Source organism: Tachysurus fulvidraco, chromosome 6 (assembly GCF_022655615.1).
Source record: "Tachysurus fulvidraco isolate hzauxx_2018 chromosome 6, HZAU_PFXX_2.0, whole genome shotgun sequence".
NCBI lineage: Eukaryota > Metazoa > Chordata > Actinopteri > Siluriformes > Bagridae > Tachysurus > Tachysurus fulvidraco.
Window position 1 is genome coordinate 15,377,715 of NC_062523.1, and position 19,510 is coordinate 15,397,224.

The following is a 19,510-nucleotide window of genomic DNA, read 5'->3' on the forward strand; positions in this document are numbered from 1 at the left end:
CACGAGTGAATGATTGCAAATGTGTGTGGTGTTTATCCATTGTGATGGACTTCTGTCCCATTCAGAGTGTAGTTCTGCTTCTGACCAGCTGTTCTTCAGATACGGTTCTGGATCCATCACAACCCCGACCAGAATAACACACTAAAGCTGACTGCAGAATGAAGATGAATAAATGAATGCAGCCTTCAAAATAAATTCAATAAAGAAATAATCTGTTCCCTGTAAAAAATACATCATTTATAAACTGTTGGAAAAAGATACTATTGGGAACACCCAAATATGAAATATAAATTTATACAGCAGGTGTTTAGTGTTTTGTTACCCATCTTATCCACAGATTTAAAAAGAGCAGACCTGCTAACAGAGACAGGAGCATGGCAGAGCCGAGCTGAGTTTAATAATGCTTGTAATTAAAATTGATGGAGAATTTGAGGCTCTGCTAATGCAGTGTGCAGCTAATGGGAATTAAGTGTGATTTCTTTTGGCTTTGTGTCAGTGAGTTTTATAAAGAACTAACTGAACTTACTCAGTCATTTCAAACGACTTGGCAATGACTCTCCAAGCTAATATAAAAGAGGAATATATGAATACACTCACTGGATTTTACTGTAGATTTATGCTCGAGTCTGATAAATATACAAGCTTTATTCAAATAATATTATTATATATGATGTGATATTTTATATCCCATGTCTGTAATTGACCTTATATAAAAAGCATTCTGTGAGTTAGAGATGTAGTCCATCAAGCATAGCTGTATGTGTCTGGTCAGTGTCTGTGTCCTGATGCGCTGTAACCATGGTACTAAAGGCTGGAACAGATTATTCAGTTCTCATTGCACTCTCTCCATTTTCATTATGTTGCTATTACCTCCCAAGTCCCAAGACACCTGGCTCCCAATTAACTCCGTATCTACACGTCAATTTAATTATACTTCAATAATGTTATCTCCACTAAATATTACCTAGATGTAGCCCGTTACTTGGTAGACAAACAGCTTTAGTCTACATTAAAAAAGCAAGAGTTAGTTTCTTATGCAAATAGAAGTCCTGCATTACATGTCTATGCAAGTTCAACCATTAATAACTGTATAAGTCAACTGCTAAGAAAGATGGACTATATAACGATATTCATGTAAATGATAATTTTCTAATTTTTATACTGACATAAAATAAATTTAAGAGGAAACACCTTAATACTTAATACTCTATTAACTTTTTGTGGAATATTGATGTGTTACACAAATTTGTGCTCAGTAGTTCAATACTTTGAAACTGAAGTTTGTACCAGGTATCATTTACACACAAGATCGTATTATTTGGTAACAATTAGTTGGTCTAAGGTTCTGACGTTTAATACGTTGGCACCAAATGTTGAATGTTTAACCAGAATCAGTTTTATCCCATGCCATTATGTATATAGATAAATAGTTTGACAGGTAGATTTTGTCCATGGATCACACTTGTTAATTTAAACTGGTTAAATTCAGTAACGGTGATGTCGAGATTGCTAAATCGTGGCAAGACTCTAAACCCATAAATCCCACTCTTGAAGCATCATAGTGTTCTTACTAGTTTTAACAAAAAATGGCAGCTAAAATTTTTAAATAGTCATAATATATGGAAAGTGTAGACTGACTAACCTTGTACATTTATTAATCTTTTCAAATGTTGGCATATTTCATATTGTATTATATATTATATACAATATAATTACAAGATCTATTGCTAAAAGATCTACTGAAATTGCCTTTTGATATGCTGATGTGGCAAGTCTAAGAGAACAAGGTCTGATGTCTTATGATCAATGTCTTTAAAAGAGTGAATAATGAACAGAGCTTCATTCTACTGAAGAGCCTAAGAAAGCTCTGTGCCAGAATGATTGCCCTGTAAAACTCCTTCTCTGGGCTATTAATTTGAGATATGGGGAAGACCGTTGAGACAGAAGAGAGTGAAGCTGGAGTTTTGGGAGAGAGAAAAAAAAAAAGATGGCCTTTTAGATTGTAAGCGGGTTATAGTCCTTGTCGCAAAGCAAAACGAAAGCTGTTTCCACTCAAAAGACAAAGCTGACAAAGATGTGAAGCAATATGCCTTGATTTGATGTTTTAGGTTAACTAATGGTCCATTTTGTACTTTAGGTGAAATTGATTCAAGCCTCATATGAATTCATGGCTTGCTTTAGAGGTGATCCATGTTAAATGTGTTCCATTGAAAATCCATGGTTTGTGATGGCTAATGATTGATGAAGATGTGGGCAAAGCTCTTTGTCTGTTCAAATGTACGATTTCCATGCAGATTGTTTTTTTGTTCCTCATGGTCGACCATGTTTATAACAGAAATGTAACCTGATCAGAATCCTCTAGTACTCCAGGAGAAAATAGAAATGACAACTCGTACCAAAAAAAAAATAAATTGCACTCAGTGTCTTCATATTGACATGTACTTAAGAATACTAATCTAGATATTTTTCTGATCTACCGATTTTGGGATTTAACTCATGTATAAGTTTTTTTAACATATCCAAAATTAATATTTTATATTACTGTTAGCAGCACATATCTGAGCCTAAATAGATTATAATTAGCAACATTTTGGGTCAAACAACTTCTTTAATTACAATAAAACAAGGAGCGATGGTTTGATTTCAGCTGTTTTATTTGCAGTTTTTAAACATAATTTTCAACACAAGTGTGACTCTTAAGGTGCCTGACTTTTTAACCAGCATTTTGTCTGCAAAAACACTGACCGTTAAATACATAATATCTCCTAATGCTTACAATAAATGCCCAGGACCAAGGAAAGTAAGCCTCCTTCTAGTTATGAATCCTTCATGCTTAAATTTCTGGACACACATTTTTTCCAGTCTCCGAAAAAATAAAAATGTATAATCAACACTAATGCTTAAAATTGGCTTAATCTATAACTGGACACATTTACTTGTGCTTACTAAGATGTCAGTAGAAATCTCTAAATACTAATAAAATACATAACACTTGTATTTTAAGGGATAAAACTCTGTTGTGCTTCTTTTACTAAGTACCAGCAATTTTAGCTAGAACTCACTGTTTTGTTTTGTTTTTTACTGATACTGGCTTCACTTGACTATAACTAGACAATTTACTCCGAACATTCATTATGTACTTATAACAATAAGTATTGTAACAATCACAGCTACACCACACTGATTGCACTAAAGTTACACTGCATGTGCTTATGTTATCTTTGTGACACACTGATCATTATCCTAGGTCACTGTGTAGTACAGATAAAAGTGATTTGATATATAAATATCACTTCCTTTATGTCTTTGGTCAATGAATACATTGAAAGCTCTAAAACATTTTTAAAACACTCAAACTCCTCTCAAAGATAAATTAAGGTACTCCACAAATGGACAAAACAACATTTTTCACAGTTTCTCCATACAAATAAAAATCTTTAGAAAATAAATCTATTTTAAATTGTTAATCACTATTAAACAGTGTAATGTAAAACTATGTAATGTAATACATTAGTCACAAAGGCCATATAACTATAATATACACATTCTACATAAAATACTTTAGATCCAAGTAGTCTCTCATATATATATATATATATATATATATATATATATATATATATACATATATATATAATGTGTGTGTGTGTGCCTATTATGATAGTAATAGATGCATTATTTTCCAGTTATTCTTCATATTAGCTACAATATGCAGTGAAATTCAGTCACATTGACAACACTAAGAACCAACAATTATTTGACTTTGATTACTTGAATTCTTCTTATAATATATATTGTTGCAGCGCAATCTGAAATGAATGTGCAGTAGTTGATTATATAACATCATTAAATATATTTTACATAACTGATAGCATGAGGAGAGAATGAAGAGGTCATGTGAGGATCACCTTGAATAAGGACATGCCACTGAATTAAGATTTTCATGATTTTCAGATGCTGTTATCTTCCAGTATATTACAGTAGCTATACCCTCACATCACAAGCCTTCATATCACCTGACAGCTCCATCATGAAACATTCCAGAAACTCTTAATTCAGTGTTAATACTATGTTAAGCCTAAAACACTGTCAGCATTATGGATCATCGTTGGCATTGTTTCTGCTGTTTTATGAAAATGTGACCTTCATAAGGTTATCAAGAAAATCATATGACCCACATATTGACCCATGATCCCAAGCTGGATTACTTCATATAATTTGAGCGAAGGAAAGACTGTAAAACTGAAAGTTGTGGTACAGGGTTACAATCAATCTAATGCGTTGTGAAATTATTTGGGTTTTGTGCATACTGTTCAATAAATACTGACAATTATCATTGCACATTTTTATAAATCCAGGCCCAGTCTTTCAATCTCATCGATCAGGAAGTCGATATCTGACCTAGTAGCAGCAGGATTGGAAATGACCATCCTGAAGAAGTTTACCTTGTCACCCTGAGGCTGGTAGCCCACCATTGTTGAGCCACACTCCATCATCATTGCCTTGATTTTAGGAGCCACCTAGTTTTAAGGGAAAAAAGTTTTTCAATCACAGCATTCACATAACATTAGCTGTCATGTTAATTACATGACTTACTGGCATATTGTTGTGCGTTTTTTGATGTCATGATCTCTTCTATGCCATAAACCTAAATTATTAGAAATAAGGAAACTTTTCAATTTTGAAATGGTTGTAGCAGATGTTACCTTATGGAGTCTCTGCCTCCTTTGCTCATCATCCGGCATGCCACGCAGACTCGGTGGAATATACCAGAAGCACACATTAGTATGCTGAGGCTGAGGGAACGAAAAAGCAACCCAAAAAATAACTTGCTAGTACAAAATGGTGAAAAACTATAGCTCTGTGCTATAGTAAATCTGTCACGGTTATTACAGTTTTCTATTATATTCCCTTTCTGAAACAGATTTATATGAATGGTATTAAATGAAAGCAGAAATTTTTTAGAAATATTCTTCACACACCTGTCCTTGGAACACCATCTCATAGCCTTCTCTGTTTTCGATCTTTGTATAGAGATACTCAGAAAGATCCAGACACTGGTCTATGTGCTTTTCGAATCCAATGGTACCCTGTTTCAAGAAATGATCTTCTAATAAGATACATATATTTCTCTTCATACTGTTTGTAATCATTTTTAATCACAATACTAATATTCATATAATATAGTAAAATAAACTTAATGTTTATAGAATTTTCCTCAACTAGTATAAATAAATTTAATAGGACACATTTTATCAGTACAAATAAATTTTTTTGTTATTCATTCATGTAAATGTGTGCAAACCTTTGCCTTCCACATGAGCCAGAATTTGAAGATGTCCACATGCCGGCCACACTGTATGGCCTTGTCTCCAGTATCATAGGAGACATCATATTGTTTATCAGGTTGGAAAAGATAGCCAGCACACATTGAGTTGCAACCCTGAAGAAGTCCCTGGAACACATACAGACACACACGTTGTGAGACATTCACCAGACATCCAGACATTCACATAATGAAATGTCAATGCAGAGAGAGAGGAAGAGAGAAGGGAGAGGAGAGGTGAGGAGAGTGGTTAATGATACACTTCAGTGAGCACAGCCCCTTTACTGGTTCTTCTACCCTTTTGTCCTGTTTATCTCTTTTTTCAGTTCCAAACTCAGTCTCCTTCTTTTATTGTTTTTAAGTACTATCTCTCTGACTGTTTTTGTCTCGTCGTCCCTGCATCACCCCACCAGTCCCCACCACCCCATCCCCCCACCCCCCATTTCTCTAAATACTCTGTCTCACCTTCTCTCTGACCAGAATGGCAGAGCACTGTAGTGGAACGCCCATCATCTTGTGCGGATTCCATGTGACAGAATTTGCCCTTTAAAAGTAACACAGCAGACTGAGAACATAGTTCAATATGTATACAAATGACAAACTAAAGGGAAATGTAGCTTTATTGTATTGTGGGGGCATTTTGCTGCAGGTTTTGGGTCCACCTGTCTACTTAGATAACTGAAAATCAATACAAAAGGTTATGCTGACTGATCACCTTTATCTTACGATAAAACATTTTTATCTTGATGACAGTGGTTTCATCCAGAACATATGTGACTCTATCCACAGGGCATCAGGGCTCACTGAATAGTTTAATGATTATAAAGCAGACGGGTACAACCTTATCCAGAAAGGGCCAGTATGGGTTTTCATTCCAACCATGTAGAAGTCAAAAATCTGTGTTTTGAAAGTCAAGATCAACTAATTAAATAAATGGAATGAGGTGTGGCTCCTGCTGGAAAGAAAACCTGCATTCACACCCACTGCAAATAAGATATGTTACCATATCCCAACTCACTTGAGTGTCTAGGGTTCAGGTTAGAGAATTTTCACTCTTTTAGGCAACGTTCACACCCACCATCATCAAACATTATTGACACAATATTTTGGGGGGAAAATGATGTTCATCCCTTTTGAGAATCAGTAAACCCATGTCCAAGCTCATAACTTTACTAAGACGTGTGATGTTTTTTTTTTCTTTAATTTGTTACCTCTCAGACGTTAAATTAATATGTGCATGTAAGTCTGTATGTGCATATGTCTGTGTACGTATGTATGTCTGTATGTATGTCTGTACGTATGTATGTACGTATGTATGTCTGTATGTATGTCTGTACGTATGTATGTATGTCTGTATGTATGTCTGTACGTATGTATGTATGTATGTATGTATTGATGGATGGATGTAAGATAAAATGTAAAATGTAAAGAGTACCTCTCAATGCCATTAAGTTTGTGTCTGTGCTTTCTGGACATCAGCAGCCCACCTCCCCATGCTCCCTGTGGACAGGCATGAAAGGTCTGAGCTGATCAATAATCAATGTTTTCACCGTTGACTCAAAAACATCACAATGACACAGTGTCACTGTATATTAAGTGTCTCTTAATATAACTATACAGGCAAGTGCTACAGATGGACTACAAAAAAATTGTTTTTTCTCAGATAAATATGTATTGACAGGTTTTTTTTTTCTAATTTTGATTGTACCAACTTTGACAGGAAGCGGCCACTGATTTTATAGTGTAAATTTATACCCTTTTAATAAGTCTACACTACCTGAGTAAGTAATATATTCTTACTGTCACATTCCACTTTAATATTAGTCAGTTAGAATATGCAATAAATATGTGACAGGAAGAATATAAAAGTTATCAAATGTAAAATCATGTCTGAACTGATGTTGATACATATGTGTATTTACATATAGTGTATCAGTAAATTTTATCAGTAACATTGACATTATTAGGACAAGTAATTGCACAAGTTCTAGAGTCACTTAATATAAAATGGGATTAATGACACTCACACGACCATTGTTGCACTTACATCCACATGGAGCCACATGTTATATTTCTCACAGATATCTGCAATCTCGTTGATGGGGTCGAAAGCACCGTAAACTGTAGTACCGGCTGTGGCACTCACAAAAAATGGAACATAGCCCTGAAAATAGCACAAAGACAGATGAGCTATCACTCTCAATAGACTACTCTCACTGACTGAAGGAGATAAAGGCACCAGAGCCTAAAACATTACTTACGCTAATTTCACTCAGATTTAGCATGTCCTACAGAGACAAGTTGATATCACCCTGTTGTTTAAATAATATTCTAAGGTATTCAGTTTTATCCTTTTTCATCAGATATTATAATGAGATGAGTGCTCTGAATTGTCCTTTTATTAAACTATGACAATAAATAGTTTTCTTGCATATCTATCAGAAAGTCTTATAAATTAAGTTACCTGGTAACCTACTGTATGTTAAGATTTCTTATATTAGGCCATGTGTAATTAAGTACCATGATATTTGCAAAGACTCACTTTGCGTTTAGCATCAACAACCTTGGCCTCCAAATCAGCAGGAATGACTCTACCTCTGATAAAGAAGAACACAGACAGCCACACGCATACATCTGCATACACATACAGTACATGCCAGGAATGGACAGAAGCACAGATCAGACTGAGATTTTTTCTTACCTTTCATCTGTACTCAGCAGAATCAGGTTCTCTGTCCCAAAGCCAAGAACTGCACTGGCTTTCTTTATGGAGTAATGACTCTGTAAATGGGATATGAAAACATGGGATATGACATTCTGAAAGATTCTGTAGCATTTTCTTTTAGCAACTAATCTCTATCTGTAGTTTAGGTGTGCTTGCCATGAACAATAATTCCTACGTGGAAAGCACACATAAGCTACAGATAGAGATTATGGTTATTTAATAGATGAATAATGCAGCTTTGAAGCTTAACTTATATATAAGTTAAGATTTAACAATTTAGCAATTGCCATTAGACTTCAAAGAGAATAAACAGGTTTTCGCTCCCTCTCTGCTGAAATGATTGCTCTTTGTAATCATACACAGACAGTATGATAGAAGAAAATGCAGGGTATTCTTTAAATGGCAAAAATTACATATAAGAAAAATTATGACTGATGAGCTTAGTAATTAGGGATCAATTAGGTAACATAAAAAAAACTTTTTTACTGATTATTTTATTTAAGAGACATTTTTGTGTGTCTACGAATAAATCAATAAACAATACACATAATGAATCAATTTGGTGATGGTTTAAATATAAACTTAGAATAAGAAAGAAAACAGAAATACTCTTAAAACTGCAAAACACAAATTTTATCATTAAATAAGCACTAATGTTTTATAGAATTTTACCTGCCTGCAGAAGGGGATAGGAGATTTACAGTCTAATTGACTTCTGGAGAAAAGATCTACCGTTTAAATAATGCTATATAAAACCCATATATTCATTAAATCTGCACTGCTGGTTACAGCCTAGTAATATCTCAGTATTAATTTTTCAGTAAGACACGATACATACATGCTCAGATGTGAACAGCACAAGCCTGGGGGCTGAGGTCATTCCTTTAATTTTCACCTCAGGGAAATGTTTATAGCGAGCTATCATCACACTGTACATGTTGGAGATTGCTCCTCCTGTCAAAGAAAAGGTCAATAAACAGAACAATTGGCATTGAAAGGATAACATTCCAGTAATTACTGAGCTTTACTTGTAATTTGATCAGTAAACCAAACCATTTGTATATTGTTTTATCTCACAGGCATAATGATGGCAGTGTTTACTATTTCAGTTATTGTGACATAAGCAGGAAAACAACCTGGTGAGAATATTCCATCTCCTTCTCCGTTTGGCCAGCCGACAATTTCCCTCATTTTTTTAAGAGTCAGCTGTTCCATCAACACAAATACTGGAGCAATTTCATATGTGAACCTGTGGATAAAGTGTAGCAGGTCAGTGGATAAAGCTCTGTTCTTGGATGAAGCAAAATTCTTAACCCTTTAAGTGCTTTACCTTGTATTTCTTGCTAACTTTGTTAAGGAGACTGGTGATAAATTGAGATAATAATGTAACTGTACCTTGTTAAAATAATTAAACCATTATTTAATCAAATAAACATGTGATAAATCACATAACTATAAACTATCATATACTGTAGCTGTGTTACGTATGCTCCCAGCAGAGTGTCTTTTCCACAATAATGAGGGTCAATAATCATCTGAAGTAATTACAACGAATTATTGAACAATCACTAATTAATCATGTAGTAAAAGTTCACAAGAGACGATGAATGCGTTCTGGTCTCAAGCAGTCCATTAGGATGACCAGAGTTTGCACCAAATCTACACCTTTCTCAAGAACTGGTCTCTGATTCTTATAATTGACAAGTCATTATGGATCTTGTAAAGTATTTTTTTAGACTCTGAAGGTAACAGGGTTTAGTCATTGCATTGCTGGAGATATCAAATAAATCACAAATGTATGTTTTATTGACCTCTAAATGGTTAGGGCATATGCCATAAAGAGACATAATAGAATCTCTGACCTCTAAAGGTCATCCTGAACTGGTGTGTTCACCCTATGCTATTTTATTCCTATGTTGCCTGCAACTGAAAACTAGCATGAATTACTTTGAAACATTGTATAGGGCAGCAGCATCCATTTAGCAGGACAACTTAGATTTCTTTAAACTGAAAATATATAGTGAATGGGAATCTATGTAAATCTTATTTAAATCTGTATTTGAAGGCAGTTGTGATTTATCTTCATAATCTCATGGTGTCTAAAATTTGAGATTACCCATCCAGTCATTATAATGACTATCTGACTGCAATGTTATGCATTTTACATTGTGTTTGTTTGTAAAGCATATAATATTTACGAATACTTAGACATAAATTAGCCTTTACAAAACAAGAAATTTACCTTCTGGGCACTTCTGTCTACAGGCAATGTATAAAGCTTGTTTATTTCACTGTTTGTATATATTTGTTTAACTATTAACTATGGTCATAGTTTTTTTGTGAATATTAGTGTTTATGGGCTACTAATACAATGTTGTGTGTGTGTGTGTGTGTGTGTGTGTGTGTGTGTGTGTGTGTGTGTGTGTGTGTGTGTGTGTGTGTGTGTGTGTGTGTGTGTGTATATATATATAAATTAAAAAAGTATGAAGGTACTTTCTTTCAAAATGACTAATATGTACTTGTTTCTGTTAGATAATGTTTCTATTAAAATGTAAGTGATATAAGAGCAGAGATTTGTTAGAAAACTGAGAACTCACATGTTAGTGTTTGCGGTTGAGGTGAGCCATTCCCCAACCAAGCCAATGATATCCAGCCCTGTAGACAGCTGGTTGAAAAACCTGGGATGACCTGACAGGGAAAAAAACAACAACCAGAACAAATGAGTTTACTGCTCCACCGTGAATATGGTGGAATTAAAATAATGCTGTGCAATCATCGTTAAAGTTATATTATGTAAGTGGCTTATATTTAGGTCATTATTCTAATAAATGATACATCATACAATTTTACATCTGTTTAAATGTCATATCATGTCCCACCTGTCCTGACGCCATATTTCAGTGTGTCTCTGCAGTCTACTAGGATCTGCTCCAGGCTCTCGGGTTGATCTGAGAGTTCCAAGTTAAAGCCCTCAATGCCCTCCAGAAGCTGGTGTGGATGATGGAAGTCCAGCACTTTTGTGGATCTGTCAAATGTCTTCCGTACATAGATTGTGAGGATTTCCACCACTTCCAGAAGGAACTGGATTGTTGGCTCTTCACCATTCTTGGCAGGCAGTAAATCTTTAAGATTATAACAGTAATAGTATTTTTCTGTTTGTGTGTGACTACAGAGGGTGGCTCCAAAGAAACACTTAATGCACCAACACACAAAGAAATAAAGTGCAAGAATATAATTGTTTACATATATTCTCTCTGTTAATTAAGTTTAAAAAAAAAAAAAAAACCTGTAGAAAAGCAGGTGAACTCTCTCACCCCTGGCATACAGGTTGGAGAAGTCTGTCTCAGTACGCCTGAAGTGTGAATCCTGTAAACCGTGCTTCTGTGGTGATGCCTGTTCATTCAGAGAAGCCACAATCCGACTCTTTTCATCAATATTGTTGTTCTTCTGCAAAAATCCTGAATTGTTACAAAAAGAAGAGGATCGTAATGCTCGACTTGTATGAGCTAAGACTTCGATATGCTTTACAGCTGTGTGGAGCATGGAGGATTCCCCTTTCAATCCCACTGCATAAGGATTTATGATGGAGCCATAATCAGGGGGAGGTTCGCCCCCATGACATCAGTCAAGCAAAAACAAATGGGCTCCGTTTAGAGCGCCTCTAAATCCCCAGGAGCCGATCAGAGAGACACCAAACCCATCACACACTCCACCGACTACTCACTTACTGAGCACCCAGCTAATGATGCATGCTGGATTCTGCCTCAGTGATCCGTGTTATCTCAAAATAGCTTTTCCACAAACCCAAAATCACAATATCTAAAGGAAGAAATTATGATAATGCTGATGATGATTGTTGCATTATTATTATTATTATTATTATTATTATTATTATTATTATTATTATTATTATTATTAGTTGTAGTAATAGTACTAAATAATTAAATATTAAACAGGAAAAATTTAAAATTTTTAATAAAAACATTTTTTATTCTGAATGAAATCATGGTACAACTCTAAAAATCTTGCTTCGTTTTTCCTTAAATTAAGAAAAACAAAACGAAAATGAAAATAATACAGTCTCAAAAAAAAAACAAAAAAACGGGTAATAATCTGTATCATTCCATGTCTCTGGGGTGGTACCATGAAGTGTACATCTTTTGTACCTTTAGTATTTATCTTATAAGGTGTATATGTAATTATACCCAATTATAGTTTACATGTACAATACATCCACATTTCCAGGTGGAACATATTAAAGATGTAAATGATACTGGTACTAACCCTGCTACAAGGAAAGGTTAGAGGTAAAATTCAGTAGCTTTTATATTGAGACGGTGTATCGTGTGCTATTGTCAAATACAATAAAGGGTTTTTTGGTTGGTTTTTATTTTGTCTTACTGCTTTACATTTATCTCGCAAAAATAAACACAAAAAAATAAAACATATTATTTGTTAAACCTCTAAACAATTTAACAAATAATATGTTCATAAAGAAAAATTAAATGGATTTTTTTAAACCATGATTAATTTTAAAGAGTTTTAGCGGACCTTTTATCCTTCCGGCCATTTTTCCCGGCAAAGAAATTTTATCTGATGCTGCGCTAATCTCATAATAATCTCACAATAATCTCACAATAACACCGCAGCCTTATACAAAGCAGCACCGCGTTATCGCACCAAAACACATGCCAGACACGCAGCATAGCAGTCAGCGGGCTGTTTAACAGATTACTATTTTACTAAGGAGAATTTCTCCAGGGAACTGGGAATTTATCGCAGTTTATGATCCCCTAAGTGTTATTTAATCTAGAATATCCCTGAGTCGGCTTCATTTATTATCTAAAGCTATCTGAATGTTCAAGCTAATCATTCTGTCTGGATAAATGTACATGCAGAAGAAATATTAGTTTGATTATTATTTTGTGGTGTGTATACTCTGTATTCAAGCACTTGTTATTTCACAAACGGAAATAAATATATAGAATTTACTTTTCCTCCTATTTGCTCAAAGTAAGATTCAAAGCCCTGTTTTAATGTTAATTAGCTGCCCAAAGCCATGCCAGTACTCGTGTGTAACACAACCAGCTGGGGGCGCTAAAGGACCAGCCCAGCCCATGGTCAGTAACCCCATGTCAACTACATACTGTATGTGACACATGTTACTGCCCGTTTCAGATTCCCACAAATAACAACTCGGGTTTTTTTTAATGTGCAGTTTGTTTTTCAGTATTAGCTGTAGGAATCTCATTTTAATAAAACATCGGGGCATATCCCATTTAAACTTGGCTTCAGATCTGTCTGTATGGACACTGTACAACAGCACTAGTGACCACTATCAATAGCAATATGCTGTCTCAGGGCAAAACTTGACAAACTATTCTAGCCCTGCAGGCTTGTTTTCCACTTCCCCGTACATGCACATTTGAGCTGTTACCTATATTTTCAAAAGAATTGCAAAGAGCCTGAACTCACCACATATCTTCATCCCGAGCTTTCTCGTACATCCGTGTGCAACCCCACTCCAGTCATAGCCTATAAAGAGGGAGGAAGAGAACAAATGCATTAACTAAATACAATTATCCTCTTTTTAAATGCAGGTCAGCGGAGTCGCCGTGTTTCTCTAAAACACTTTCAATGAAGTGAAACCGTGTGAAACCCCCCCACTCAGAAACACCCTTAGTTATTTAGAGAAAACCGCAGGCTGAAATGCTCATTTTACCAAACCATTATCTCAGTTATCCAGGCGGCAGAGCCGCAGGTTTCTCAGCAAATTGTTCTATCTTCTGAGAACACAGAAAATTTCTTTCAATCCACATTAACTTCTATAGACACGTGTGTATGCGTTGTTGTCTCGAAGCTTGCAAAGAAAATCATGAGCAGTGACTACATGATGCGTTGAGACAAAAACAACAATAACAACTACAACAACAACAACAAATAATAATAATAATAATAATAATAATAATAATAATAATAATAATAATAATAATAATAAGAAGAAGAAGAAGAAGAAGAAGAAGAAGAAGGATTTTGACTAAATCAAAATCCTGGAATCAAAATATCTGAAAAAAAACCCGAAATGAGATAAAATGTAGATAAAATGGAAATAGAATTATAAATGTAAGAGTATATTGTTTAATTTGTAACAGTTAAAAAAATATTTTTTAAATTGCATTTAAAAATGAACCAAACATACAAAGCCACAAAAATAAAAAAAATATAGAACAGTGCTAATGTAGGTCATTTGTAAGGAGTACATTGTTCCTCTAGAAATTGGAAACGCTCCTCCCCCCCCCACAAGCACACAGCGACAAAGCTGCAGAGAGCAGTCAGCCATTACAACCAATTTAGTGTCCCTACAATTAGAGCTGCTCTTCACTTAATTAGGCTACACACTGCTAAAGCCAGCGACATTTTTCAATTTCAGACAGATGAAGAAGGCTGAGATGTAAGGTAAATAACAACAACAACAACAACAACAACAACAACAACAACAACAATAATAATAATAATAATAATAATAATAATAATAATAATAATAATAATAATACTGAAGGATGTTCTACTAATAATGGATAAAGATCGGGGGTTCTGGGGGGTGTCTGTCTTTTTTAATCGCCCCCAGTGTTGTGCTTTTAATTCTGACAGTGAGTGCGTGATTTGCTGCACCTGAGGTGGTGACCAATCGGTGCCATTTCACCCTCATCATCACCCCTCCCCTGCATATCCCCTCCCCAGGACAAGATTAATGACGGCAGCCACAAAGCAAATAGCCGAGGTGCAGTAGCGTTTTATGTGGACGATGCACCTACTTGACGCAGGTGGCCGTAAATTTGTCGTGCTGGGGTTGGGCTCGCCGCCGCAGGAGGAGGAGGAGGAAGGAGCCGTCGGCGCCGCCATCGCTCTACCGAGACGGGGGCTGAAGACCAAGGACCAAAGCGCGCTGTCACGGCTCTTATTTCACCTCAGCTCAACAGTCACATTCGCTGAGAGGAGGGCAGAGCGAAAGTTTAGCTTCAGGTGTGCACTGCATATTTGTACGGTATTTTAAGATTAAGGAAATGGGTAGCAGTTTAAGCTTACCAGACTGCAGCAAAATTTATAAAGCAACATTTAACTCAATATATCCAGACTACAGGATGCGTTGAGAAGAAAAGGTATGGGAGGAACTTACAGGCTATTCGACAATCAGTCTTATTACAGTAAAAAAATTAATAAATTATATATAATATAATAAATTATATATATATTATAACAGGCAAAAGATTATTACACAAATGACTCAAATTAAATCCTTTTGTGACACAGACTGACTGTGTCATAATATCTATTTATAAATACTACATTTGACTGCAAAAGCACAAGTGGTTACTGGTTAATAAAATATATTAATACAGCATACAGACCGCGAAGCCATGAGAAACGATTCAAGGAAACATAATAAATGGAATATTATTGAAAACCAGATTTTGATAAAATATGTAGTCTTGTAAAATGAAACGCATTGCTAAATTTTGCAGGCTACACCCTTTCAATAAACCCCTATAATGATCACTGATTTACAAAATTAAAGGATACCAGGAATATCCACATTGTCCCAGCATAATATATTGCAATAGATAAGGCACCTGTTAGAGCATTGCTTTCAAGTTGGTCATTTACAAAACAATAAAAACATTTAAAGTTACCTTATAAAGCAAATCCAGTTACTGGGAAACAGCAAAATATCCACGATCACAACAGAGCCAGGTCAGGACAGGTGTGCATACACTCCGAGCAAAGATTGGAGCAAATAACGGCAGCCTAAATTCCATCCGCGGTGACCTTTGAAGAGGACACGTGTGATTTGCTGATATTCGCCGAGCGGCTCCACCGTTTTATTCGTTCCCGTGCAAGCGTGAGTCACACTGTTACCTCCTGGTGTAGAGCATGTCAGGCAAAGCGGTCCACATCACAAGTGAAAAATATTAAAATACCTCACAGGACGCATCCGAGCTACTTTTAGGACTTGCCCGGAAGACTTGTTACCGCGAATGGTGGTACAAGTCACGTAAGATTTTGGAAGTCGCGCTCACGCACTTTAAGGAGAGGGAGGGAGAGGAGGGGTTTGGCAAAATCCTGACCTTGATAAAAAAAAGAAATAATAATAAAAAACCTAGGGCAAATGCACCCATAAGGCAAACGAAAAGATTTTAGATTTAGACTCATCATGCACTATTCTGACATATCAGACATTTTATCAGTGGAGCAGATTATTCACAATAATTAGGATACAATTCTGTAGTATGCATGCCAATGTGTAACCTAAAATATAAACATGGAAACAATTTTCCTTATGTTAGTATAATATGGTATTTATGGGAATAAAATGTAAGAAAACACAAAGAAAATATTTTGAAGAAAATTCACACGGTGGCGGTAAACATTTGGTTTCATAAACTAAAAATTAATAAAATAAATAAATGAATAACTTGTCGATTATACTGAATAGACAAAATTTGGACAATTGGCGTGTGGACTCATACTATACGTTTTTTTTTTTTTTTAGGTTTTTGTGTGTGGTTACAGGTTTATTCAGATTGCCACAACGTGGCGCTGCGGCTCCTCGTTTCAGTACCTGGACAGCTCCTTCTGAGCCAAAGCGTCAAATAGCACTACATTGGAAATGTAACACAATAAGGATTGCATGACCTCTGACACCATACACTTAGAATTGAGACATACCAAAACACAAAGAAACAACGCTTTAGTGATTTTCATTAGAATATTTTTCGTGCTTAAAGACGACCAATATACATTTTGCATTTACTTCACCTGAGCACATTTACTTGTATGTATGTTTTTTTTTTGTTTTTTTTTTTTTTTTTAAAGATTTCATCATACCCTTTTCGAAAGAGAGAAATAAAATTGGGAGTTGAAAACTTCATATCCAAAATTTGCCACAAGATGGCGATGGAATATAAGAACTTTCTGGTACCGTTAATTTCCTTCTCTTCCAAATCAAGTGACCCAAACAGTAATGTCAGTTTTAATTAGGGTATTAACACGTACATTGAGTGAATTTTACATTATATATAGCCATTTATACATAATTTCCCCAGTCCGGTGATCACAAATAACTCAGAAAAAGCTCAGCCTTACTGTTCTATGTAACTGAGGACTGCATGATTGCATAGATCTTTATATCTATATAATATAATGCAATAATATATTACCAGATTGAGATACATCCTACAGATCTTCTATAGTCTGGGAGTATAGTCAGCTTAATTTGTATGAGCTGAACCTAAATGTTTAATTTTTGTCTGAAAAACTTTTGTTTTTCTTTTAGGGTGTGTTTCAGATTATTGTGAATGTCCAAGGTAACATTGGCAACTAAGATTTAAAAATTCCTAAAGCTCAGAGCTAACAATATGCGGTGCAATTTAGACAATGTTTTCATTAATAAGATAAAAACATCAATTGATGTAAACTAGCTCAGCTAGGAGTCATACAGACCAATAACATCATGTTTTTTTCAGCTGTGATGATGGGCTTTGGATCACAAAGTCACCAATCTGAATTCCATTCCATTCCAGTTCTGTACTTTATGTCTACTGCTCTTTATGTCTTAACAATATAGCAGACATTTTAGACAGTGTAGTCAGACTAGGGTTAAATGTCTACATGATTTGGTTATATCACATAGTTAAGCTAATGTAAGCTAAAGCCATCTAATGCAAACAGCAAGTTGTCCTTTAGCATGCTGACAGCATCATAGACTAAATTCTTAGGAGAAAATGTAGAAAGGTTTCTAAAGTTGTTCTTTGTGGGAACCATTAGGGGGAACCATTGGGGACTCTATGTGTCCTGCAATAGAGTGTATACCAATGAGAAAGACCCATATTAGATCAGATCATCTTTTGTACAACCACCTTGAGTATTAGAAAAACACTATATAAATGGTATGAACTATATAAACAGTATTCTTATTGTTCTGATGATTCATGTTTTTAGACATAACTTTTTACATGAATAAAATTATAGATTTAAATAAAATTAATTTATTGATTTTTTTTTTTATTATTGAAATAGTCTGTTGGTAAATGCTGCCTTATCAGACACTCTTAAAAAGTAACTTTCTTACAGCAGTTTTTCATGCTGAAATCAGGCCTAGTCATTTAACATCATACTTTATTTATATTGTTCTTTATTTATATTATTTATACTGTTTTACACTGAAGAATTAAGAGCATAGTATAAGTATTTGCCAGCAAAACCACCCCATGTCAGGAAAATGGATTTGAATTGCACAGAAGGTAAACCCATTCTTTGATAGGTTTACTGTCAGGTTGCAACTGGAAAAAAAAATCTGGTTTATAAATATATAATCTAATAAATCTGATATTCACTGCCTCAGAGTTTTCCTGTTATGAGGTTACTTAAGTGGACATAGTAAATGCAGTGACAAACTCAGATTTTCATCAGTTTACTTTGCAAACGTTATCACTGACACAGAGATAAATGACTTCACATGTAAAATGAACTAAAACAGGGATATTCTATATCCTCTATATCAGCCTTAATCACTGGCATCACCACAGTAACAAATTTTAGTGCTCTTTGCTGTCCTTACTTGGTGTTGTTACATTATCTTATTCCAGATGTTGTGCCATTTGGGTCATCCTTGATAATGAAGTCTGTGATATATTTATTAAGTGTTGTACTGATCATTGCATCATCATTCAATATACATTACCCAACTGGTTTATTTCAAATGCCAAATTTGAAAAACTTCCAGTCAATATTAGTGATTTATTTTCTTGTCCTGACACCATCACTAGTGGGGTCCCACAAGGGTCAGCATTAAAACTTTTATTATCATCCCAGTAAGATATTATAGACAGAAGCAGAATATTTTCTTTTATTGTTATGATGATGGAATCCAGGGGGTAAATTATTATCTTGAGGACAATAAGAAAGGCTAATATTTTTTATGGCTAAATAAATGTAAATTGAAGTAATTATAAGTTTATAAGGAAAAATTATAAGAACATATATTTGTGCAGTATGATTTTGTAAAGTATGCACAACCTATCACAGGAAATACAGAAAATTTTAAAGTTTTTCATTTATAAATGTTTTTAACTTTTGATTCAAATATTAGTGTGTGAGGTTTTTAAAAATCTTAAATCAAATCTTTATGTTTACTCATTAGTAAATGAGTGTTGTTCAAAACCTGCTTGAGCACGGATCCATTACTGAAATTTGTTGAGATGTTGGGATCTCAAAAGCTCATTGCACTAACTATATGTATGAGCAAATTGCACATTTTCATATGTCATCTCATTATCTACATCTTTATCTGTATAACTGTTCTGCAATTTCTGGAGTTTGCTACTAAGAACTTCACTCACCAAGGCACATGTGCTGTGGTGATGTGACAATAAAAAGTGACTTGACTTGATTTTATGCTT

The 19,510-nt window shown here is 34.8% G+C and overlaps 1 protein-coding gene across 1 annotated transcript; it reads right to left on the reverse strand.

The window, feature by feature from the left end:
• Positions 1-3,619: 3,619 nt before the first annotated feature.
• On the reverse strand, positions 3,620-16,112 carry gad1a (glutamate decarboxylase 1a). The gene is made up of 17 exons (XM_027164174.2): positions 15,743-16,112; positions 14,867-15,040; positions 13,527-13,586; positions 11,366-11,509; positions 10,931-11,173; positions 10,649-10,739; positions 9,188-9,300; positions 8,890-9,005; positions 8,028-8,107; positions 7,869-7,923; positions 7,374-7,490; positions 6,762-6,826; positions 5,792-5,870; positions 5,306-5,455; positions 4,983-5,090; positions 4,707-4,796; positions 3,620-4,520 (listed from the first exon to the last, which is right to left on the reverse strand). The coding sequence occupies exons 2-17, from the start codon at positions 14,952-14,954 to the stop codon at positions 4,347-4,349; spliced, it is 1,773 nt and encodes a 590-aa protein (XP_027019975.2). The 5' UTR covers positions 14,955-15,040; positions 15,743-16,112; the 3' UTR covers positions 3,620-4,346.
• Positions 16,113-19,510: the final 3,398 nt, after the last annotated feature.